A 25,281-nucleotide genomic window follows, 5' to 3' on the forward strand; every position below is an offset into this window, starting at 1 on the left:
TTAACTTTTTATTTTGTTCCATATTATCGCTGAAATGTCTAATTTTAGGCTTTCCCTAAAATATTTGAAAAGATTTTGTTCCAAAGCACTAGGAAGTAGGAACCTTGATAAGAAGGTGGTTATCCTCAGCTTATAATAGTATTAGTTCTGCAATCGTACGTTAGGAATTGCAAAGATAGGCTTATAATAGTTGATAGCTTGTTCTTCAAAAGTTTCAAAAGCTTCAGGAGAAGTAATGGTTTCATTATTATTTCTACGGATATGTATCATCTTACTACTACTAGCTTTATATCTTAGCCATTCTGTGAAAATAAGATGTATTCATATCACTATCTTAACATATATATGAGTTCTAGACTCTTATGTAATTTTAAAAATATCTTGTGGTATTCTGACAAGACTCTTTGTAACTTGAAAAAAGTCTTGGGGTATTCAAAAACATTTTAATTTTAATGGATTGTTCAATAAATTGGATTTTGTGGGATTTTTAGTATGAAAAAGTCTTTCATTAAAACATGATATTTCTATGAATAAATTTTACCCTTTTCCTCCCGCCTTCTCCCCGCTCTAAAAAATTATTTCCTTGGAGTGGTGGTTGGGTTGCTCCCGCTGAGCAACCTCGATTTGATTTGTGATTACCACAGGAATTTTACCTTGATTTTCTTCTACTCGAGTGAGACATATGTTCTGTTCCTGGAGTAGTTTGATGATGTTCGTGAGAACCTTCTTCGAATTTGGTATGTCGAACGGTACTACTGAATGTTGAAAGATCCATGTTTAGTGGTTCCGCCAAATAAAGGACAAGATTGACGTGATCTTGCAAAACCTGGATTGCATAACGAAGTCTCGCAATGGAGCAGGTTGCAACTGTGACGGCGCTGCTCAAATGAAAACGAGTTCCGACCAACGGAAAAACAACAGAAAAATGGTTACAATGGTTAATTTTATGGAGATTTGAATAAATCGATGAAGTGATTCCCTTTCTTCTAGCGCCAATGATCTAGTGTATACTGGATCGTGGTATATTCAATCAATGCATAGTATTCAAGAGGTTTTCTGATGCGATAGAGCTATTCTAGTTAACCGACATAGGTGGTTCTTCGGTTAAATTATAGTGACGTTAGATAGATATTATAGAGATCTTGATAGAAGAGTTGGTGAAAGTGGTGAAAATGTGTAACATGTCCTCCTTTGTGGCACATAGCCACCTTTATACAGGAGAACTTGTATGTAACTGTTTTCGTGAAACTCAGCAATGACTGTGGGAGTTTGTTGGAGATCACATCAACGATCTTAATTAATCGATGGAGACTTTCTTACGTGCGGCATGATATGTCTTATGTACATCCTCCAATCACTATTATAAGCAAAAGTCTGCCGGTAATATATAAAACGCTCAACTACAGAATGATATAACAAGTCGTCAACAATTTTAAAATGTGCCTTGAGTTAAGTGCGATCAAATGTAATAGTACGAACGAAATTTAGATTTCAAGTTGTGGCAATAAACCATTTTGAGTTACAATTACAATAACAAAACGATTAACAATTAAGCAAAAACAAAAGATGCATGAAATGTAAAAATAGCCACTTATTAAAACTGTTTTTTTTTTCTTCTCCTACTCACATTTCTCGATGGTTATAGTGTTTTTTTTTTCTTCTCCTACTCACATTTCTCGATGGTTATAGGATCTAGAATCAGTGTAACAATGCAGTCTTCAACAGTTCTCCATTTGTGTATTTATCCTCAAAGTTTTCGCATGTGAACTCAGATACTCGCGCCACATTAATAATAGAATTCTGCTCTTTACCCAAATGGTTTTGCTTGCTCCCAAAGTAAAAGTCCAAAATACCCCTACGCAACTTAACATGCGTTGCGTGAGTTAACATGCACTAGTTATAACAGAAACGCAACTTAAGTCACGCTGCGTGACTTAAGTCACGTTGCGAGCTGTTATCAACCAGGCAGAACTTCATTCTGCCTCATTTTCTCTCAAACAACAGGGTGCGCGAGAATTCCATAAGGTGGGAAAAGTAAAACCCTTAAAAAAGTATTCTAGTCCACTAATCAATGTAAACTGCAAGGAGGCTCAAAGCCTGCAAATTGAAAATCACAAGGGAGGGGTATCAATAACAAAGAAAACAAAATAGAAGACACACTCAAGAATGATTTTTTCAATTATGATATATCTTGTACACATTTACTAATAGTAGTCACTTCACCAATGCTTATCACCTTCACTTCAACATCATTAAGGGGAAAGTCCAACTCTTTCAAATATGAAAGGCAAGATTAGCAGAAAGTGATTTTACTCTCAGATCATCTCCTGCACCATATAATGCTGTTCTCTTCACACACCCCACCACATCTTTTTAATTTTTTTTGGGGGAGATTGGGTCCATTTCAGTCAAGGCTTTTGCATTATAAATTGATGCTTTTCTCTTCGAAATCACTCCTCCCTCAATCGTTACTTCTATTGTATTATAATGATTATGATATCGATAATCATTGGTTGGTGGTTGTCGAACATCAAGAATGTTGAGGAGGTGGTTTGGGCAACCAAACAGCGGTGTGACACCAAGATTGAGTAACCTGGAGCGCGAGTCCATTCACCATGAAGAATCCAAGTTCTCCATATTTTTTTACAAATTATCAACACATCCAACTGGTATTGTAAAGAAACTAAAAATGAAGTCAACAAAGTTTTCACCGGTTTCTGCAAAGATGATCTTTTTATGAGAATTACTTTGCACTAGTTTAGCTTCCATTTTAATGTCACTCTAAATTAGAAGTGTGTGATCTTATTTTCCATAACAAAGCACCCTAAATTAGAAGATTGAAGTTTCAACCAAAAGCAGAATTGTGTAGCACAACCTTTTGGAGGAGTTCAATCAACTAATGGGCTAATTGCGGAAATCAGCAATCATAAGAACTTCCACTGCTGAGCACTACACACATTTATATATCGGCTTCACTCACACAAATTATGTTCCGGTAACTGTAATAAGCAAGTGATTCCGGCAAATAGAAACTAAATAAAATGAGAAAATAACATGGTCATAAGGGCATGCACATGCAGGGATTTTTTTGGTTAATTTTTTTCTTCAAAAAATCCAAAACAAACGAGCCCTAAATCACATCAACAATATTGTTTTAGATAACAAGTAGTGCTAGCAACACTCTCTTTTCAACACTCTCTTTCTAATTGGCTTAAATCATGGTGGGTCTCACACATTGAAAATGGGTTCCACTTAAAGTGGTGGGTCATACATTGGTTTTATCCAACAAGAGAATGAGTGTTAAAAGAGTGTTGAAAAAGTGTCCCTAGCATTCCTCTTTAGATAACATACTCAAGAAGCTTAAACAAACAATGGTAAAGAAACTGAAAATGATATCTAAACAGTACTAATAGATAACATGACTTGAGGAATGATAGGAATAACACCCAACAAAAGTGCATATTGACTATTATATAGTTGTACTTATGAACTATTTAACCACTGAGTCCATAAAACTGAACAGACAAACCAAAAAACTAGTAAGGTACAAAATCTTCTATCTATTGTTCAAAAGAAAGGTTGAAATGAAACTGCAACTGAATAATAACTCAATCTTCTAGTTTAGGCTTCTTTGCAACTTTATCAAGCCTACTAGTTTGAACACACTTTGAGGTCAAATTTGAATCTTGTTTTTGCTCATTAAAAAATTCTTCCAGTCCACTAGTCAGTGTAAATTTTGATGTCAAGGAAGCTGCAAGGAGGCTCAAAGCCTGTAAATTGCAAATCAAGAGGTAAGAATCCTGGATACACAGTATGATATGAATTCAACATGACACAGATATGAGGATACGACAAAACCAAGATATGTATAGCATTCGAAAACGTTTATAAAGATATTATTGTAATCGCAATTTACAAAAAAGTACTTGTAATCATAACATGTAAGCATAGTTACATATATAATTCCCCCACCCAACCTATATCTAAACATATTATTTCTATAAAGAATGTGACCCAAAAATCACAAAACTACGTCTCTTTAGTTAGTAAAGCATATAAAAAATGTAGTGTACCTGGAAGACAACTGTGTCTTTAGTTGGTAAGAAGTATTGAAGATGTATTTGAGAAGTATCAATGAAAATATTTTCATAAAGAATTAATAAAATTATTGGACTTATGGAAAGGTATTGGGGGGTATCAGATGCGTATCAGTATCGGATACGTGTCATACATCAATACTTATCTAATTTTGAAGTATCTATGCTTCATAGACCACGTGGGAGGGGGATCAAAGAGGCTAAAAACTTAGACAACAAATAAACAAAAGGAAAAAAAATTATAAATTTAGTAATAGTAGTCACTTTACCTCAGCTTCACCAATGCATATCACCTTCACTTCAAGATCAACAAGGGGAAGGTTTAATTCTTTCAAATATGAAAGGCAAGAATTAGCAGAAAGTGGTTTTACTTTTAGATCATCTCCTACACTATATAATGCCGGTCTCTTCACAAATCCCATCACATCTTTTTTTAATTTGTTGGGGGATCTTGGGTCCATTTCAGTCAAGGCTTTTGCTTTATAAATCAATCCATGCGACTTAGAAATCACTCCTCCCTCTATCTTTAATTCTACCGTTTGATAACCATAATAACTATAATTATACTCTTGCTTTGGTGTTCCTGTACCATAATAATATGTAGTGAGTGGTGGATGTACATGAGGAATGTTGAGGGGCTGGTTTGGACAATCAAAGTGTGGTGCGACACCAGGATTGAGTAACATGGAGCGCGAGTTTGTACACCACGAAGAGTCCAAGCTCTCTACACTCTTGTACAAATTATCAACACATCCAACAAAAGAGTTACCATCCAAAACCTTTACAATGGACCCTAATGGTATTGTAAGGAAGCCAAACATGAAGTCAACAAAGTTTCCACTGGCTTCTGCACAGATTATCTTTTTCTGAGATTTACTTCGCACTAGCTTAACGTCCATTTTAATGTCGCGGGTGCAAGTTTTTACTTTGACTGCTGATGCAAACTGGTTTGGCGGGTTGTCTTTGTTCTTGGAGCTGCTTTTCAAAATTGTATTTGTCAGAGGCTCATGAGAGGTTAAGGTGTACTTGAGGAGGTTCAGCATCTGTACATCAAAAGGACAGGGAAAACATTTTTATCCAAGATAACATACATACAAATGACCCCAATATAACATTCTTTTAAAATATTTCACTAACAAATTCACATTACATAACAGAAATACAAGATATTAAACCAAACGGTAACAATAACAGTGTGTGTGTGTGTGTGTGTGTGTGTGTTTTGGATAGGGAAATATTAGTATATTGATTAATTGTTATGTTAGTATTTTTCTCTTAACTATTTCAACACCTTTAACTCTTCACTCAAATTAGTTGAGATACGCAATGCTACTCTGATGAGTGGTAAAGGTGACATGAGTCAGAAGCTCTTAGGTGCAACGACAAACAAATTTCAGCATGTTCTACTTGATCACACAGCAGCAAAAACAAAAAAACTTGTTAGTTGTTACATTAAAAAAAAATACTTGCCAACTTGTTACGAAGAGCAATATTGGAACGAATATTTGGAGTACTAATTTCTAACTCAAGATTTATAGTGTGTCCGTAATTTAAGTACAACAACTAGCCACTAAGTAAACCATCATAACATTGTGAATGTTTATTAAGTAATGTTTTCCCTTTTCATTTATGGTACACTAATAACTTTATGTGGAAGCATAAATAAAGATGAGGTGAATGAAGATAAGGTGCAACCTGCTTGTGTTGAACACTTGAAATTCAATATTTATCAGAATAATTAGTGTAAAAATGGTTGAACTGTTAACCAATAGATCGCCCAGCTTATGATATCAATTAGGAACAATTTGAGGAATTAGTTTGTCAGTTAGAGGGGATTAGTTCGATAACTAAATAAGGGATGTAAGGGCAGAGACACCGTTCAGATTTGTTGGCATCGATCAGACAGAGAGAGTCATATACAAGCGGGAGCCCTTGAAGGTTAAATCTTTTTCTTTGGTTTTGTTCAATTTTATTCAATCAGTAAAAACCATCTTCTCTTTTACCCAACTTATTCCCTTTAAGGTTCTGATAGAGTACAATAGATTTAAGGGCAATTGCAACAAGGAGTAGATGGGGAAAAGTATTAGGATCAACCCTCTGGATCAATAGGATCAGAGGAATAGAAAGTGATAAACTCTAGGCTAATTCAAAAGTGCCCCAAAACTCTCCCAATTCTTACTTATCTGTGCAACACCCTAATTCCCTACTACTACATTCTGTTTCTGTCAGTTTACAACTATATCAGTTACGACCGCTCTATTTACCTCCTTACTTTCCTTTCTATTCTTAACAGATGATATTCCATATACAAACTACCCTAAAAAACGAAAGTTATAAAGTTAAGTTTCATAATTCAAGAACAGTCTAAACATCCAATGCAAGTTCAAAAAGCAAAAAGAGTGAATCACCAATTCAATACCTCAAATTATAGGACATTGTTAACTTGTCTGTGAAACAAGAAAAACTCAGAAAAGATCTCAAAACCATTATTCATTAGTTATTTTGATCCAGACATTACTGTTCGAGTAGCATTTTGATACTCATAGTTAACATGTGTATTCTACTAACACTAGACTAAAATGCAAACACTTAAGACTTGAGTTCTAAGTAACCCTAGACTGAAAAGACCAACGATTCACAACATAGTTCTAAATTGTAGTCCGCAGCAGCAATTGCAGCCGCAAGATAAAGGTTTTAGAGGTCTCTGCAACGACATCGCAACTGCAATTGCCTGCGTTACCCTCATTTTACTACAATAACAAGGTTTGCATCGTATCCACAATCGTGACCACAATTTAGAACAATGATTCACAGTTTCAAATATTTTTTCGGATTTTTCTTACGCTACAATTTATTTTTTTAAAACTCGGTATCTGGTTCAAGGACCTACTAATTTGGGAGACCAACCGCGCTGTCTACTCGTGGGGCTCCAACTAAAGCCAGAGCTGTATAGACTAGCCCACAAAAAATGGCACATGGACGATTTGAATGTGAGACCTTGAGAGGAGCACACTCCAAGATCCCAAGCCCCTCCAAGGTCTTACTCTACAAACATGTTATGAAACACGGACACCAGATACGACACTGACATGGACACGTAAAATTTTAAGAAAATAACATAATTCAATGCAATCATAAGTGTCGGTGTCAGACACTGTCACGTGTAGGTGCAATAGAGTAACATGACATAAAAATACACATTGCAAAACACAACACCATTACCTCCTGTTTTCCAATGTTGCGTGTGACTTCCTCTAATTGACTCAAATCAGAATACCCCAATTCCATCAACATCTGCATGGAAGTCACCAAAGAACTTGGCACAATCTTCAAATCATCATACACCAAAAACAAAAACCCATTGTCCTTAACAAAAACCCCATTTAAAGCATCAGCAATACCACCACTATTCCCCTGACCCTCAGAATCCAAATTCTTAGGCTGTTTATTAGTGGGTTTTCCACAAGTACAATCAAGATTCTGAAAAGTTGTAAACTTGTTACAAGCATCACACACGAAAAACTTACTTGACCATTCAGTGTCATCAATGTTCAAGAAAAGCTTCTTGCATAACGATTCACATGGATTCTTTGGATTCAACAACATTTGTTTGCAGACAGGGTTCCAAACATCATTTGGAGTGAGGGTTTGTACGCTTTCATAGAGGTTTTTGATGCTTCCGAGGAATGATAATGATTCTGAGGCTTCTTGTTTTTGATCATCGTTGTTGTGTGTGGTTAAGAGGCGAATGATAGTAGCAAGTGGAAGAGAAAGGAAGCTGAAGAGAGTGTCAACGAAGTCTTTTGTTGCTTCTACAGCGACTACTTTGTTGTTTTCTTTGTCTATGAAGATTCTGAGAGGAATCGTTTTTGACTCTTCTTGCGGTTCTTCAGAAGCCATTATAGGTTGTAGAAGTAGAAACTTTGAAATTGAGAAAATGTGCAAGAAGAATTTGCTTTATTTTTTATTTTTTAAATTGTAAACAAGGATGGTAAAATGGGTTGGTCCGATAAATCAATTTCATTAAGATAATTACTTTTCTTCACCCTATTCTTTGCTTATGCGTTTTGTTTTCTTTTTCTTTTCTAAATACCATTTGTTTGAATTATATAATCCGAACGCTTATTGATGTGTTTTAGATTACATAATTCAAACCCTTGTTATATATACTTCATTCGTTCCTTTTTAAGTGTCACTTTTGGAGAAATTGTTTGATCTTATTTAACTGTCACTTTCAAAGTTCAATGCAACAATAAATGTTGTTTTACCAACATTACCCTTAGTTATTTATTGCGGAGAAAGAAATATATGAAATAAGAAATTAAATGACTAAGGTTATTATAGTAAAAGTATAAATTATTGTATAAGAAAAAGTAACATTTATTGAGTGTCTTGGTTAGTGTAAAATGTCAAAAAGTGACAGATAAAAAGGAACGGAGGTAGTAACTTGAAATTAGAAATATTGAACATGTTTGTATTATATCATTCGAAGCAAGTTGTTCCTAATTCTAACTTTATAATCTGAATTGATTAAGTGTATGTTATCATTGGGTATTTTGTCGACTTTTCTTAACTATATTTATATGTGATTTTGCATGTTTTAGATATGGACTGCATTAGGAATGACAGAGTCTCCATGACTGCTTTTACTAGATGAGTGCAATACATGAAGAATGTTGCGGAATGGAGGGTACGCAAGGGCTGGGCAGCCTAACAGATGGCACCGAACCATCTCAGATGTACCGGCCTGAGTCTTAGCCTAAGCAGTACCATATAGAGGAGGAAGATGAGGTTCATTCAGACAATAATTCATGGGGGGCAGAGAAAGTGGATGATGATGAGCAGCCACAACAAGAGGTGGAGCCACAACCGATGGATGACCCACATGACGTGTCTGTGGTCACCCAATACCATCTTCGCGTGGACATGAGCATGTATGATGGAGTAGTAAGATTCTACAACTTTAACTTTTGTGTATTGTGTTTTTTTTATGTAAATTCAAGGCTATTTTTTTATTTTTTTTTATTTATGTTAACTGAATTGAATCGTATCCTGATATTATTTTGTTTATTTTTAAATTTTTGCAATGGCGTGGCAATTTAAAGTTAGTCAACAACGGGAAAATTTTACAGGCTATATATGATGTAAATGCGGATAAGATGCATGAGCGATGATTCAAAGATGTCATACGCGTCAATGAACTTCATTCGTTACAACATGTCAGTTATCCTATTCTTGACTACGACCTTTTGTTTGCGTTTGTTGAGACATGGCACAAGGAGATGCCTAACTTCCATCTTCAGATTATGGGAAGGTTGAGTACCAGGTGAGAAAAACTAAGGGTGCTCATGCACATTTCGGCTGGATGAGACGGGATTTTAAGAAACGTTTTGAGGAAGCATCTGAAAGCTCAAGCGGATGGTGATGTTGAAGAAATGAAGCTAAAGCAGGACCAGGTTATCCGCATATATATGCTTTTTTAGTGGGTGACGTGCTCTTCACTAACAAGAGTGCCAATATGTTGATATGATATTGTCATACCCCAATTTTTGACCTAAGGATCCTACATTCATACACCGACACGTGTCACCTGACCCTGATCAGTCTCTGACTTTTCAATAAAAAATTCGGCAGAGAGGTATTTTAAAATACCTCATGTTTGGTTCCAGGTCGGACCCTCATCTCTCAATTTTATTTTAACTTCTAATTTCCATCTTTTATTTAAATTCTTTTAATTAATTTCACTTTTTAAACTTTTTTTTTTCTTTATCTCATCTTTGTTTTCCATTATTTTGAGTCTTTCTTTTTTTATATATTCTTTTTATTATTTTAAATGTCCCATAAAAATCCAAAAATACACGTTTGTCCTTTTTTGTTTTTCATGTTTTATTTTATTATCCGATAAGTCCAAGCTGGTCCAAATCCAAACACAGGCTGTCACACAACTCAAGCCATACCAATCCAGTTCACAAGCCAAGGAACAAGGAACGCGTTCATCCATCCCAATCCGGTTCAGTTTCATCTGCAACAAATCCTGGAACAGAAATGTGTTCCCCCTTCCCCAATTCAAGCACATTTTCAGCACAACCCTGATGCTATAAATAACACCTGCAAACACACACAAAGGGGGGCCAAATTTCAACACCAAAAAACCTGCAACCAATTCATCACACGCATAACACAAACCAGAAAACCTGCAACCAATTCGTCACACGCATGATACAAGAATCACGAACTCATCAAATACATTCTCCAAATCAACAACCAATCTGCAGCACTAGTCACAGCAATTACAACATCAGCCGTCAATCCTTCCCAACATCAAATCAAATCGTCACAAATTCCAAATCATAAACCACTATCCTCAAAACAAATCGTACAAGTCTCAACGCACAATCACGACATAGCCATAAAATCAAACAAACCGAACTCTCCATAAACCCAATCGAACCCCATTCACGAAGAGTTCAGCCAATTCAAACGATGACGGAGCCGAAGTCAACAAACTGACCCAGCAATACCGTCGACAAGTCAAACCATTCGCACAGACCCGTACGCGAAGCCGTCTTCTCACCGCCGAATCCAGTCACGCAAAGTCCAAACCGATCCGTACAATCACCCATCGAACCGGAAGCCGCACAGTTCAGAAGCAACAACTCAAACATCAGCAAGGCGCAATTAAACTGGTTCCAAATCGAATCGGATTCACGAACAGAAGTCCAAAGGTATACTTTTTTTTGTGTTCGCTGTAGATTTAGGCTTATAGTCTTGTTTTCTTTGGGATTTTAGGTTTAAATTGAATAAAGGAAAAGAAAGAATATAGCGTAGAGAGAAGTCAAGAGCAATTTCTTGCAGAGAAGAAGAAACCAGACAGAGAGAGAGAGAGAGAACCGAGTGAATTGGGGAAAGAAGAGAGAGAGAGAAACAATTGTTGAAATGAAGAGGAAAAAACCGGCCTTGGCTTATATATGCATTCAAACCGGTTCGGTTCTCCCTGAACCGAACCGGTCTAAGCCAATCCTTCAAGCCCAACGCCCAACCTTCCCTCTAAGCCCAGTTTGCTTCCTTTTCAATTCCTACACCCCCTTTGTGACTGTTAACACCCCCCTGCATGCATATTTCATTTTTTTTTTTATTATATCTTGCTTAACTCTCATGCATTTTTTCGCTATTTTAATTTTGCTGCGTCTTAGGTCATTCTATTTTCATTCGTTACATTCCATTTTTATTATTAGCATTTTAATTATCATTATTCATTTTCTGATATTTAGATTGTGGGTTAGGCTCGAATGTAAATAATTCATGCATTTTAATCATTTCGTTTCAGTATTTCATATGTTAATTTAGTTTGTATTTTATAGCAAGGATATTAGAATGTAAATTAGGTTTTAATGTAAATAATTTATTTTTTTTTTCCGTCATTTATTTTTCCCGCAGACTGTAGAATGTATTAATAGGTTTTTTTGTAATAGTTTAGGTGCATGTGTGCGTGCGTGTGTGTATGCCTTTCTTTTTATGTTGCTAGACTAGGTTAAAGGTCCTCGTGGTGGTCCAACGCCACCATAAGGTACCTACGCTTTACTTTTCTGCTCCGTTAGTTTACTTTTAGTCCAATCATTCAAAAAACAACAAAAACATGCAAATAACAAAATCACAAAAATATTTTCTTAAATAAACCTTGATCTTAAATCAAGTGACGTCCTTTTTTATTTTCTTTCCTTAATCAAACTTCAATCAATTTAATTATATTTTAAGTCATTTTTCTTTAATATAAAAAATACAAACAAATTCATTTTGCCATTTGGCTTTTTTCATTTTAAAACCTTTTTCAAAACTAATAAAAAAACACTCAACCAATCAAACGTCAATTTCTACCCCGAACTACGAGGTTTTGATCCCTCACGGGTACGTAGGCAGAGGACACTCGTCCTTCCAAATCAATAAAATGTAGATAAACTAGGTCTCCTTTCTTTTATCTTTTCAAACTCCATTTTTTTTTCAAAGCAAGTAAGTTATAGCACATTAATTAAATAAAACCAAGAGGTTCCCGTAGAGTACTACGGACATAAAGGGTGCTAACACCTTCCCTTTATGTAACTAACCCCCGAACCCAAAATCTTTTCAAAATATGGGGTAGTTTGAACTTTTTTCCCCTTTTCTTAAAAAATTAAATGTTCAGTCGTGAAATAATCACTTGAGTCAAAAGCTAATCAAATAGCCTTGATCTCCGAAAAATGACGCGACAGAAATGGCGACTTCACTGGGGACCCCCCCTAAGAGGGTTGAGCCTAACTTGGTCTTATTTAATTTTTGTGCTATAACTTGCTTAAAAAAAATCAAAAAAATAAAAGATGGAAATACATGTATGTATATTCTCCCCTTCTTCTTTCTTCTTTCTTTTAACGTGAGTGGTGAGATAAGTCCTACACCCGGACTTGAGGGAAATTAAGATAGGACCGGGTATAATCATAGTTTCCATGCCAAGAGTACTCTTCGGTATTGGTACATGTGATAACCCACTCAATGGAGGGATCTTGGAGGTATACTTTTGTCGTCGTGAGTACTTGCGTATGGCATGTTACTTTCAAGTGACCGTCGAAGTTGAGAACTTTTAGTCACCTTTAACCCATCTTGGCCTTTTAGGACGTAGTGCGGTGGCTAGTCGAGAGTACTCTCGTATTGGTTGACACGCGATACTACACCCAAACGAGACTTACCGATGAATATTGTTGGAACGAGAGTACTCTCGTCGCCTAACAAATATTCGGACGTGGTTGAAAACTTTGGGAACCTTGGTAGAACCCGTGATACAGGTACATTTGAAAATCATAGTCCTTACCAAATGGCGTTGTTACCTTTAACTCCAACATTATGGAACTAAAAACCTCACCATGTTTTCACAGTTCTTTAGCATAATCATGCATACATGCATACATTCATAAAAACTTTTCCTCATCAAAACATCGAAGGACTTAGATAAGTCGTCTTGTAAACATCAGAGGTATAAACCTTGTAAAGAGGAACACTGAGAAATACAACTTCAAGAGTCTTAATTAGACTTTAGCTTTGTTAAGGACTTTTCCCTTAACTTTGCTTTTGCTTTTAAAAAGGAAACTGTTTGTAATATTTTCAATTATCAAATGAAACAATGTTCCTTATGATGTTTACAATTACTTTGACAAATCCTTCGATAAATAAAAATGTGTCTATTTTTGCATAACATCATGCATCATTTTGCATTTCATAGTTTCAAATCCGAGTCTCACACAATTTGTCTTTCCATAAAAGGGTCAACCCGTTCCAAAGTAGCCCGACGTTTTCTCTACAAGTCTACTCGCATCTACAACACTCGAGCAAATCAGAATGGATCATCTTAAACAAGAGAACCACAAGCTTCGTGAAGAGGTGACAACCCTCCGGGCCGAAAATGAGATTTTGAAGAAAATTGTATCTTTGATGACGGTTGCACAGAGTCGGCCAGTATCTCTTCCTATTGTCAGTACTCAAGCTCAGACAGTTGCTTCCACTACCCCGATTTCAACAGTGTTTGCTAGTACTCCTCAACATGCTATGCTGGAAGGATATCTCTGGAGTACACCTTTAAGTGCTAGTGAAATACTTTGTCCTGTTGTTTCTAAGGTTCAAACTCCTTTTGTGCAACAATCAGGCCCTTTGCTCCCTCAAGCTGCTATGACCTACTCAGCTCCTTTGGTTCATAAACCCATCTATCAACCAGGAAGTGTGGTTGCATATAACCAGGTAGAAGAACTGAGAGAGAAGTTTGATGCATTACGGTTGGAATTGAAAGCTCTCCGTGGGGAAGAAATGTTTGGGGAGAGTGCTTATGATCTCTGCTTGGTACCAAATGTCATGATACCACCCAAATTCAAGGTTCCTGATTTTGAGAAGTACAAAGGGAATACTTGCCCTAAAGACCATTTGACAATGTATGCCAGAAAGATGTCCCCTCAAGCCGGCAATGATGAGCTTCTTATCTACTGCTTTCAAGATAGTTTGACTGGTGCTGCTTTGAAATGGTACACGGGCCTAAGTCGTGCTGATGTCAAAACTTTCATTGATTTGGGTGATGCCTTCGTCCGACGATACAATTACAACTTGTACTTGGCCCCAGACAGAGATGATCTACAAGCCATGACCCAGAACGATAATGAATCTTTCAAAGCATATGCCCAGTGATGGAGAGATTTTGCCGATCAAGTCCGTCCACCTCTGGAAGAGGAAGAATTCACCAAGATTTTCTTGAGGACTCTAGATCAGTTTTATTATGAGAAAATGGTTGGAAGTGCTCCCAACAACTTCGCAAAGATGATGATTATAGGAATGCGCCTTGAAGAAGGGGTCCAAGAGGGACGTCTGGTCAAAGAAGGTGTTCCCGCTGACCGTTCAGAGGAGGAAGACCAAGAAATGAATGTGGTGGAAAGTCAGCCTCAACAACAGTATCTGGCTTATCACCCTGCTGTCGTTGATATGCCTTTCATAAATGCTGTTCAAAATCCGGGTTATCAACCCCAATTTCAACAATGTCAACAACAGCCTCGACAACAGGCTTCAAGGAAACAGATTGATCCGATTCCCATGAAGTATGCAGAGTTGTTTCCAAAATTACTCGAAAAGAATTTGGTCTACACTAAGGCACCTCCTCCAGTGCCAGCAAAATTGACATCCCGGTACAGGCCGGATCTCTTTTGTGCTTTCCATCAAGGGGCACCAGGTCATGATATCGAGCACTGTTTTGCATTGCAGAAGATAGTTCAGAAGTTGATCCGAAAAAACCTTATACCTTTCGAAGAGTTTGAATTTGAATGTGAAAGTTAATCCGCTATCGGATCTTGGTATCTAAGGTTGACACATGAAATGTTTAATCTGCAATCGGGTAGTTGCTGATGTTTATTTCTATTACTCATCTGTTCAATTAATATGTTTGTTTGTTGCTTTATGTTTTTCAAAAAAAAAAAAAATCCTTTCGTCCCACCCGAGACGGAAGTGAACTTGTTTAGGGCTTTTCGCTTCATGTATTTTCCATCATTAATAAAAATGTCGTTTTGATCCCGACTTTGATTTTATTTTGTGCTTATTCTGGAAAAATGGTAATACAAAAAAACCAATTTTTTTTTTTAATCATTTCCACATATCTGCATAATTATAATGTTTATATCAATAATCAAATCATGCATTAATAAACCCGTTGAACGCATTAACCATGTAGTCTCTCCCAACTTTGAGTTCCTTGTATCTGAAGCTGAAAAAGGAGAATGAAGAGATTCCCGACGAGATCACTCACATATTGGGGCATCTTAGCCATTGAAGCTGCAAACATAATATCAAGGAGATTGTCCAGAAGATGACATTCGGTTACAAAGACTGGCCCGGGGTACTACCATTCGCTTTGCTCAGATATCGTACTTCAGTACACATTTCAACAGGGGCAACCCCCCTCCTTCCCTAATATGCAACATGGAGGTCATGCTTCCTGTGGAGGTCGAAGTCCCGTCAATAGGAGTTCTGCTAAAGTCCAAGCTTGATCGAATTTAAATGCATGACGACCTTGTACAAATATATCAAAAGAAGTTTGAAACAAGCTTCTAACAAAAAGGTTCGTCCCCATGAATTTCAAGAAGGGAACTTTGTACTACTTTTCAACCAGACTCCGGTGGCAAAGGTGGATGCCTAACTATGAAGGCTCGTGTGCAATGACTTTCGCATTTATGGATGGTGACAAACTGACACGTCCTATGAACGCTGGTGCAGTCAAGAAATACTCTGTCAAAAAATAAAAGCTCGATGAGTCGCAAATCACAAAATGCGGCTTAGGCAAAAATGAGCGTCTCGGTGGACTGAAAACCCGAAAGGGCGGTCCAGGCAAAAATTAGAGACAAAAAAAAAGATATAATTATCCTGATAGGTTGAAACCCGAAAAGGGCGATCTATGCAAAAGTTAAGGATCATGACAAGTAACTGCATCAGCCAGCACATTCCTCTTGGGGCATCTAGTCGTCAAAAAACCTCCAATTCGAAGCATCTGCTGATCAAAGATTCGGAACTGGGGCATTCAAAGTTGTCAGGGAGTATAACGGTTATTGTGTTCAATGTACCCTTCCCATATATTTACCATTTTCCAAAAATTTTCAAAGATCCGTGGAGCCACGCCATTGGTAGGCCACCACTCAATTCATCAAATTTGAGCCCGTGCCATTTACTTGGAACTCTCATTTATTCTGTTTGCAAAATTTCTTCTATTTTTGATGGCAATACTTGAAGCAAAATTTTCAAAACACAAAACTTTTTTTACATCTTTTGAAAAGTGTGAACAACAAACATTCTCCATTTGAACTTGTGAGTAGTTGAAGCGTACATCAACATCCGCCTCGAGAACGGTTACATTCCGAAAGAGAAACGTGTCTAAGCAATGTGGAGAGGACCTCTGATTCGAGCAAGATGCTTTTACAGTCCAAAAAAAAAAAATACAAAAAAAAAATACAAAAAAAAAATAAAGCTCGCTAAGTTGAAAACCCGAAAGGGCGGCTTAGGCAATAGAGAGCGTCTTGATGGACTGAAAACCCGAAAGGGCGGTCCAGGCAAAAGTTAGGGATTTTCAAAAGAAAAAAAACAAAAAACATGACCGCTGAAGCATGCCGATAGAAGTACACTCTACACCGGTTCACAAAAGGCGACTTCTTCCAAACTTTTGGTACGACAATGGGCTTTCTCCTCAAGATTCATCAGTTGCTATTCATCGGTTGCTACCTTGTGCCGAGTGTTTGTACTGCGATGTCAGTCCAATTCCCATCCTACCTGTCTTGTCTCGTTTCACCGAGTTACCCGTCATATACAGTTTATACAGTCATACAAGTCACATTCATACATTCATACATTCACTCATACATTCATACAATCATACATTCATACACTAATACTTTCACACATTTATACAGTCATGCACTTTCATTTACACGCAACATATCCACCACATCATTCATACATGGTTGCATCAGTCACCCATAGTCTTGGTTGGTCGTATCCCTTCAATTCGGTCTTCACTTACCATTTGGTCCAGGTTAATCACCTGCCAATATCTTTTATGCTTGTTGGTCTGGGTTAATCACCTGCCAATATCTTTTATGCTTGTTGGTCCGGGTTAATCACCTGCCAATATCTATTATGCCTGTTGGACCGGGTTAATCACCTGCCAATATCTTTTATGCTTGTTGGTCCGGGTTAATCACCTGCCAATATCTTTTGTGCCTTTTGGACCGGGTTAATCACCTGCCAATATCTTTTATGCTTGTTGGTCCGGGTTAATCACATGCCAATATCTTTTATGCTTGTTGGTCCGGGTTAATCGTCTGCCAATATCTTTTATGCTTGTTGGTTCGGGTTAATCACCTGCCAATATCTTTTGTTATCTGTGTGTCAAGCGAATAGCTTGCAAACACCTTTTCCTTCATTGTGTCAAGCGAATAGCTTGCAGAATACCTTTAGAGTCGGGTTAATATCCTGCCAAATGTCTTTAAGTCAGGTTGATACCCTGCAAATACTTTTGAATCAAGTCAATTTCAAAAGTGTCATCCCCAGCGTTAGTTGTTCCAGTGATGTCACTAATCAATTTCAATTTCAATGGTGTCATCCCCAGCGTTAGCTGCTCCAGTGATGCCACTAATTTCAATTTCAATGGTGTCATCCCCAGTTTATCTGTTCTAGTGATGTCACTAATCAATTTCAATTTCAAAAAAGCGTCATCCCCAGCGTTAGCAGCTCCAGTGATGCCACTAATTTCAATTTCAATGGTGCCATCCCCAGTTTATCTGTTCTAGTGATGTCACTAATCAATTTCAATTTCAAAAAGTGTCATCCCCAGCGTAACTGTTCAAGTGATGTCATTAATCAAGTCAATTTCAAAAGTTTCGTCCCCAGTCTATCGTTCAAGAAATGTCGCTAAAAAGTTTTGTCTTCATACAACTGTCAATACGGTAGTAGACAATCATTTTCCCCAGTGAAACTACATTCCCTCTAGCAGAGTCGGATCCCTTTTCTTCAACGAATTTGGGTACCTCGTTGTTGTTTCTCGTCTCAGTCAAGTCATATTTGTCGTCCTACATTCATACTCGCATCATGAGCATTTCACGATATCTTAGGTCAAAAATTGGTGTACTTTTATATTTAAGTCTCTTCGGTCCGTCAAATCAAAGATTCCATCTTCAAATCTCCGGACGAAGAAACTTAAATAGGGGCATCTGTCATACCCCAATTTTTGACCTAAGGATCCTACATTCATACACCGACACGTGTCACCTGACCCTGATCAGTCTCTGACTTTTCAATAAAAAATTCGGCAGAGAGGTATTTTAAAATACCTCATGTTTGGTTCCAGGTCGGACCCTCATCTCTCAATTTTATTTTAACTTCTAATTTCCATCTTTTATTTAAATTCTTTTAATTAATTTCACTTTTTAAACTTTTTTTTTTCTTTATCTCATCTTTGTTTTCCATTATTTTGAGTCTTTCTTTTTTTATATATTCTTTTTATTATTTTAAATGTCCCATAAAAATCCAAAAATACACGTTTGTCCTTTTTTGTTTTTCATGTTTTATTTTATTATCCGATAAGTCCAAGCTGGTCCAAATCCAAACACAGGCTGTCACACAACTCAAGCCATACCAATCCAGTTCACAAGCCAAGGAACAAGGAACGCGTTCATCCATCCCAATCCGGTTCAGTTTCATCTGCAACAAATCCTGGAACAGAAATGTGTTCCCCCTTCCCCAATTCAAGCACATTTTCAGCACAACCCTGATGCTATAAATAACACCTGCAAACACACACAAAGGGGGGCCAAATTTCAACACCAAAAAACCTGCAACCAATTCATCACACGCATAACACAAACCAGAAAACCTGCAACCAATTCGTCACACGCATGATACAAGAATCACGAACTCATCAAATACATTCTCCAAATCAACAACCAATCTGCAGCACTAGTCACAGCAATTACAACATCAGCCGTCAATCCTTCCCAACATCAAATCAAATCGTCACAAATTCCAAATCATAAACCACTATCCTCAAAACAAATCGTACAAGTCTCAACGCACAATCACGACATAGCCATAAAATCAAACAAACCGAACTCTCCATAAACCCAATCGAACCCCATTCACGAAGAGTTCAGCCAATTCAAACGATGACGGAGCCGAAGTCAACAAATTGACCCAGCAATACCGTCGACAAGTCAAACCATTCGCACAGACCCGTACGCGAAGCCGTCTTCTCACCGCCGAATCCAGTCACGCAAAGTCCAAACCGATCCGTACAATCACCCATCGAACCAGAATCCGCACAGTTCAGAAGCAACAACTCAAACATCAGCAAGGCGCAATTAAACTGGTTCCAAATCGAATCGGATTCACGAACAGAAGTCCAAAGGTATACTTTTTTTTGTGTTCGCTGTAGATTTAGGCTTATAGTTTTGTTTTCTTTGGGATTTTAGGTTTAAATTGAATAAAGGAAAAGAAAGAATATAGCGTAGAGAGAAGTCAAGAGCAATTTCTTGCAGAGAAGAAGAAACCAGACAGAGAGAGAGAGAACCGAGTGAATTGGGGAAAGAAGAGAGAGAGAGAGAAACAATTGTTGAAATGAAGAGGAAAAAACCGGCCTTTGGCTTATATATGCATTCAAACCGGTTCGGTTCTCCCTGAACCGAACCGGTCTAAGCCAATCCTTCAAGCCCAACGCCCAACCTTCCCTCTAAGCCCAGTTTGCTTCCTTTTCAATTCCTACACCCCCTTTGTGACTGTTAACACCCCATGCATGCATATTTCATTTTTTTTATTATATCTTGCTTAACTCTCATGCATTTTTTCGCTATTTTAATTTTGCTGCGTCTTAGGTCATTCTATTTTCATTCGTTACATTCCATTTTTATTATTAGCATTTTAATTATCATTATTCATTTTCTGATATTTAGATTGTGGGTTAGGCTCGAATGTAAATAATTCATGCATTTTAATCATTTCGTTTCAGTATTTCATATGTTAATTTAGTTTGTATTTTATAGCAAGGATATTAGAATGTAAATTAGGTTTTAATGTAAATAATTTTTTTTTTTTCCGTCATTTATTTTTCCCGCAGACTGTAGAATGTATTAATAGGTTTTTTTGTAATAGTTTAGGTGCATGTGTGCGTGCGTGTGTGTATGCCTTTCTTTTTATGTTGCTAGACTAGGTTAAAGGTCCTCGTGGTGGTCCAACGCCACCATAAGGTACCTACGCTTTACTTTTCTGCTCCGTTAGTTTACTTTTAGTCCAATCATTCAAAAAACAACAAAAACATGCAAATAACAAAATCACAAAAATATTTTCTTAAATAAACCTTGATCTTAAATCAAGTGACGTCCTTTTTTATTTTCTTTCCTTAATCAAACTTCAATCAATTTAATTATATTTTAAGTCATTTTTCTTTAATATAAAAAATACAAACAAATTCATTTTGCCATTTGGCTTTTTTCATTTTAAAACCTTTTTCAAAACTAATAAAAAAACACTCAACCAATCAAACGTCAATTTCTACCCCGAACTACGAGGTTTTGATCCCTCACGGGTACGTAGGCAGAGGACACTCGTCCTTCCAAATCAATAAAATGTAGATAAACTAGGTCTCCTTTCTTTTATCTTTTCAAACTCCATTTTTTTTTCAAAGCAAGTAAGTTATAGCACATTAATTAAATAAAACCAAGAGGTTCCCGTAGAGTACTACGGACATAAAGGGTGCTAACACCTTCCCTTTATGTAACTAACCCCCGAACCCAAAATCTTTTCAAAATATGGGGTAGTTTGAACTTTTTTCCCCTTTTCTTAAAAAATTAAATGTTCAGTCGTGAAATAATCACTTGAGTCAAAAGCTAATCAAATAGCCTTGATCTCCGAAAAATGACGCGACAGATATACTTAAAGTACTTTCGTGAGCTAGAGCTGGTCTTTGATTATGCATGTGTTGCAATGTTTATTATCCAATGCAATTAAGTCCCTACCAGCGTGGAAGGCCAACAATGCTGTTGAAGTGGCAAGTGTAACAGACACATCAACACCGCCAACACCAAGTTGACGTTATGGATGCATTTGACTAACATAACTTACATTGGTGGAGTTTTTGATTCATTAAATTTATCCCGGTACTGGTCTGATAGAGAGTGACACTTTTAGGGACTCAAATGCGGGTTTACTCCCATTTTTTGGAATAACTTTTGGAACAAAAAGAGAGAGAATGATGAAAAGAGAGAGTAATAATACAATGTGAGCATGAAAGAGTTGTCCCAAAATAGTCGTACAAATATCAATTTTTTTTTTAAAGAAGCCAAACTAGCCCACCAAAATTGACACCAAAGAGAATTGAACTTGAGATATGGAGATGAACGCACTCAAAGATTCTAAATCAACACGACCAGACTAACCCTAATGAGTTATTAGAAAGCACGCATGATTCGCTTTCACAAGGTAAGTGGCTTTAGTCCTTACTCCGACCTTAACTCAATTAAGATACAACGTAGAAAACAACAACATCAAGGACATATACCACTAGACAGTTAATTGAGTATTACATTATTATATGTAGATAAAGCAATATAGAAGGGAAAAATACTAAAAAAGGAAAATAATTATAAATTTGTGTTTCTCTCTAACAACTTCATCCAGAAAAGAAACAAACACTTAGGAAAGATGAACATGATTGCAAGTACCTACAAAGAAAGTAAGGTTCATAGCACTAATACTACCTTTGTTCCTTTTTAACTGTCACTTTTTGACATTTTACACAAATCAAGACAATCGATAAATGTTGCTTTTTTTGATACAATTGTTTTTACTTTTGCTATAATGACCTTATTAATTTAATATTTCATTTCATATGTTACTCTCTCCGTAATAAATATCTAAGGGTAGTATTGGTAAAACAACATTCAATGTTGCATTGAACTTTGAAAGTGACAGTTAAATAGGAACAAATTTTTTCTCTAAAAGTGACAATTAAAAAGGAATGGAGGGAGTATAACTTAATTTGAGATAAGAAAAGATCTACTGTAGCATATACTCCCTCCGTTTCAAAATATAAGCAAAATTCACTTTTTAGATTCATTCATTTAACGATGTATGTGGTTCATAATATGGATCACATACATCGTTAAATGAATGAACCTAAAAAGTGAATTTTGCTTATATTTTGAAACGGAGGGAGTAAGTTTATTAGTATTATCGTCCTTAAAAGTTGTACCAAAACATATAAATTATTGTTGTGTAATTGAATAGATAAATTTTAGGCTTAAATGTGTGTTTAGTCCCTGCACTTTTGCCCAGTTTTGCCATTGGTCCCTACGTTTTTTTTTGTTTGGCATTGGTCCTTGCACTTTGTAAAACTTTTGACTTTAGTCCATCAGTTAACTTTCCGTTAAAAAAAAAAACCAAAACTAACGGTGTGCCACATGGCCCAATCATGACACGCCACGTGGCACACTAAAACTTTCAATTTTTAATTATCAGGATCATTAAAAATGTCAACTCCTCCATCCTAAAAATGTCATCTTTAGGTCCCTTCTCGTTGTCAGAGTCATCAGGATTCAGGATTACTACTTCCAAGTTCTTCACTGAGATACTCATGTTCAATTTCAACAAACATTCTTAGGGGTGGGCAAAAAGAACCATGATCCGAACTGAACCGCGCGAACTGAACCGAACCGAACCATTATAATGGTTCACGAACCGAACCGTTAATTTATTAACAGTTCTTGAACCATAACCGAACCATCTTGAACCGAACCGAACCGTTTGAACCGAACCAAACCACTTGAACTTTTTTATTTTATTTTAAGGAAACCACTTGAACTCTTTGTTGGATCTTTCCAAAAAAACTACTTACTTGAAATAGCTTATTTTAAAAACAACTTATTTTATGAAAACAACTTATTTTTAAAAAACAGCTTATTCAAAACAGCTTATTTTAAAAAAAAATAACTTATTCAAAACAACTTATTTTATGCAAAACACCTTATTGGAACAAAAAATGCTTGTGATCACTAAACTTGTTTTTAGATTGAATGTATCATGCAAAAACTAAACTTTGGTAATCAACTTTGGATCTCTCAACCATTGGTTCATTTGATGTATCATGCAACCTTTTACTTTGGACATTGCAGTTCAAGGAGAATCATTTTGTCCTTAACATTAATCATTATCAAGTACTAGTAGAAATGAAATTGTCACGGGATACGAAAGGCTCATAACAAATAAATGATCACGCAACAATGGTCCTTTGAATTTTTGTGCATTTTTACGAAATGTATAGTTGACAGGACAAGCTTCCATTGCCTCATCAATTTTTGTTTCAGAATCAGTAGACAGTAAATAAAAAAATTATATTCTTAAAAAATATTTTGCATTTTGGATAAAAAAAAGGATAAAAAACACAATTAAATTCACAAAAGGATAAGAAAAAAATACATTTCGGTTCAAAATATTGGTTTTAGTTCGGTTCGGTTCGGTTCGGTTCATAGGCAAGAAAACGGTTAACCGAACCATAACTTTGGTTCAGTTCGGTTAGCTCCATACCTGAAACGGTTCGGTTCGGTTTTCCCGAACCATTTCAAAATTTCGGTTCGGTTCGGTTCGGTTTTTTAGGTTAACCGAACCATGCCCACCCCTAATTCTCCACAGATGGAATTTTTGGCAAAAATATGGATTGGCCAACTCGTGTTACAATCGCATTAGGAGCTGCAAGGGGCTTGGAGTATCTTCATGAAGCAGCTGCGCCAAGAATTTCTCCACAGAGATGTCAAATCAACAAACATTCTTCTTGATAAAAATTGGCAAGCAAAAGTATGAGTCCTGTTTTTCCATACGGTTCTAACAAATTCTTATGTTTAGTGGGTTTTAATGTGTTATGTAATTTTTACTGTTAAATTCCTAATGAATATATGCTGAAGTATGCTTTCACAAACTTTATCTGATTAATTTGCAGATAAATATCTCATTATATTTTTTGTGCATTTTGAGAATTTGAGGCTTATGTTGCCAACTTACTATCTATTTGGTGCATTTTGGTTTATTTTGAGATAGAAAGGCCTATGTTGCCAAATTACTATCTTTTTGGTGCATTTTGAGAATTAAAGGCCTACGTTGCCTGCTTGACTTTTAAAGTACAATTACATGTATTGCCAACGTGCAATTTAATTTCCATCTAATTTGTTAATTTTTATCTATTGTCACGATGTTAATACGATACAATTTTCATCTGCAATGTGATACAATTAAAGCTTAATTTTTTTTAAAAATATTTTTTTGATTTTATTTTTTTATGATTATTCTCAATAAAAATAATGAACAAAACAATAATTAAAACATAATTTCATTGAAAGTTTTTTTAAGAGAAAAAAAAAAGTTCAGAAACCAATACCAAAGTGCAGGGACTAATATCAAAAAATGCTGAAAGTGCAGGGACAAATGATATTTTTAAGTAAAATAATAATTAAAAATTGATTTTTTTTTCTTCGAGTAAATAGGCAATTACCCCACTGAAATTGTAAGTTTCGTCAATTACCCCCCTAAAATTAACAAAACTTCAATTACCCCCCTGAAATTGCACAACGTTAATCAATTTACCCCCTCCGTCAAATTCTTCAGTTAGTCAACATGACGTTTTGCAAATACCCCCCTGAAGTTTTGCACTTATGTGCAAAATGCCCCCTGAATTTGATTTTTTTTTCTTATTCTTAAACGTGACTGCATTATCACTTAATTGTGGAGCATATTAGTTAAGTTTTGACGGTATACAACATGTGAGTACTCGGTGTGTTTGAGCAGAGATTAACTCCTGAGGCTTGGGACATGCTCAAGCTGTAGGAGCCCATTCCTTCTTGAAGCTTGGCATATTTGGACTCAGCATTCATAATTGTTACTTGCTGCAATTCTATCATTATAGCAAACTCTACACCTTGTCCCACCATGCATTTCCACCATTTGTTCATAAAGAGTACAACCCCTCTATGAGCTTGCAACACTAGCATAGTGTTGGCTATCACAAACATTGACCAAAAGGGACTGCTTGATACCGAATCAAAGAATAGAGTGGAATACAAAGTGGGTTCATTCAACAAATCAGCATGTATACCCACATAAGCAA

General features: G+C 36.3%; 2 protein-coding genes across 2 annotated transcripts; one reads left to right on the forward strand and one right to left on the reverse strand.

Moving 5' to 3' along the window:
* Positions 1-3,431: 3,431 nt before the first annotated feature.
* LOC146926672 (uncharacterized) lies at positions 3,432-8,186 on the reverse strand. The gene is made up of 3 exons (XM_085700176.1): positions 7,320-8,186; positions 4,367-5,140; positions 3,432-3,770 (listed from the first exon to the last, which is right to left on the reverse strand). Exons 1-3 carry the CDS (start codon positions 7,995-7,997, stop codon positions 3,609-3,611), a joined length of 1,614 nt encoding a protein of 537 aa, XP_085556302.1. The 5' UTR covers positions 7,998-8,186; the 3' UTR covers positions 3,432-3,608.
* A 5,274-nt stretch (positions 8,187-13,460) lies between these two features.
* On the forward strand, positions 13,461-14,294 carry LOC146926673 (uncharacterized). Its single transcript, XM_085706949.1, has one exon. The coding sequence runs from the start codon at positions 13,461-13,463 to the stop codon at positions 14,292-14,294; it is 834 nt and encodes a 277-aa protein (XP_085563075.1).
* The last annotated feature ends 10,987 nt before the right edge of the window (positions 14,295-25,281 follow it).

Source organism: Medicago sativa, chromosome 4 (assembly GCF_051527215.1).
Source record: "Medicago sativa cultivar Bolivia chromosome 4, Bolivia_mono, whole genome shotgun sequence".
Lineage (NCBI taxonomy): Eukaryota > Viridiplantae > Streptophyta > Magnoliopsida > Fabales > Fabaceae > Medicago > Medicago sativa.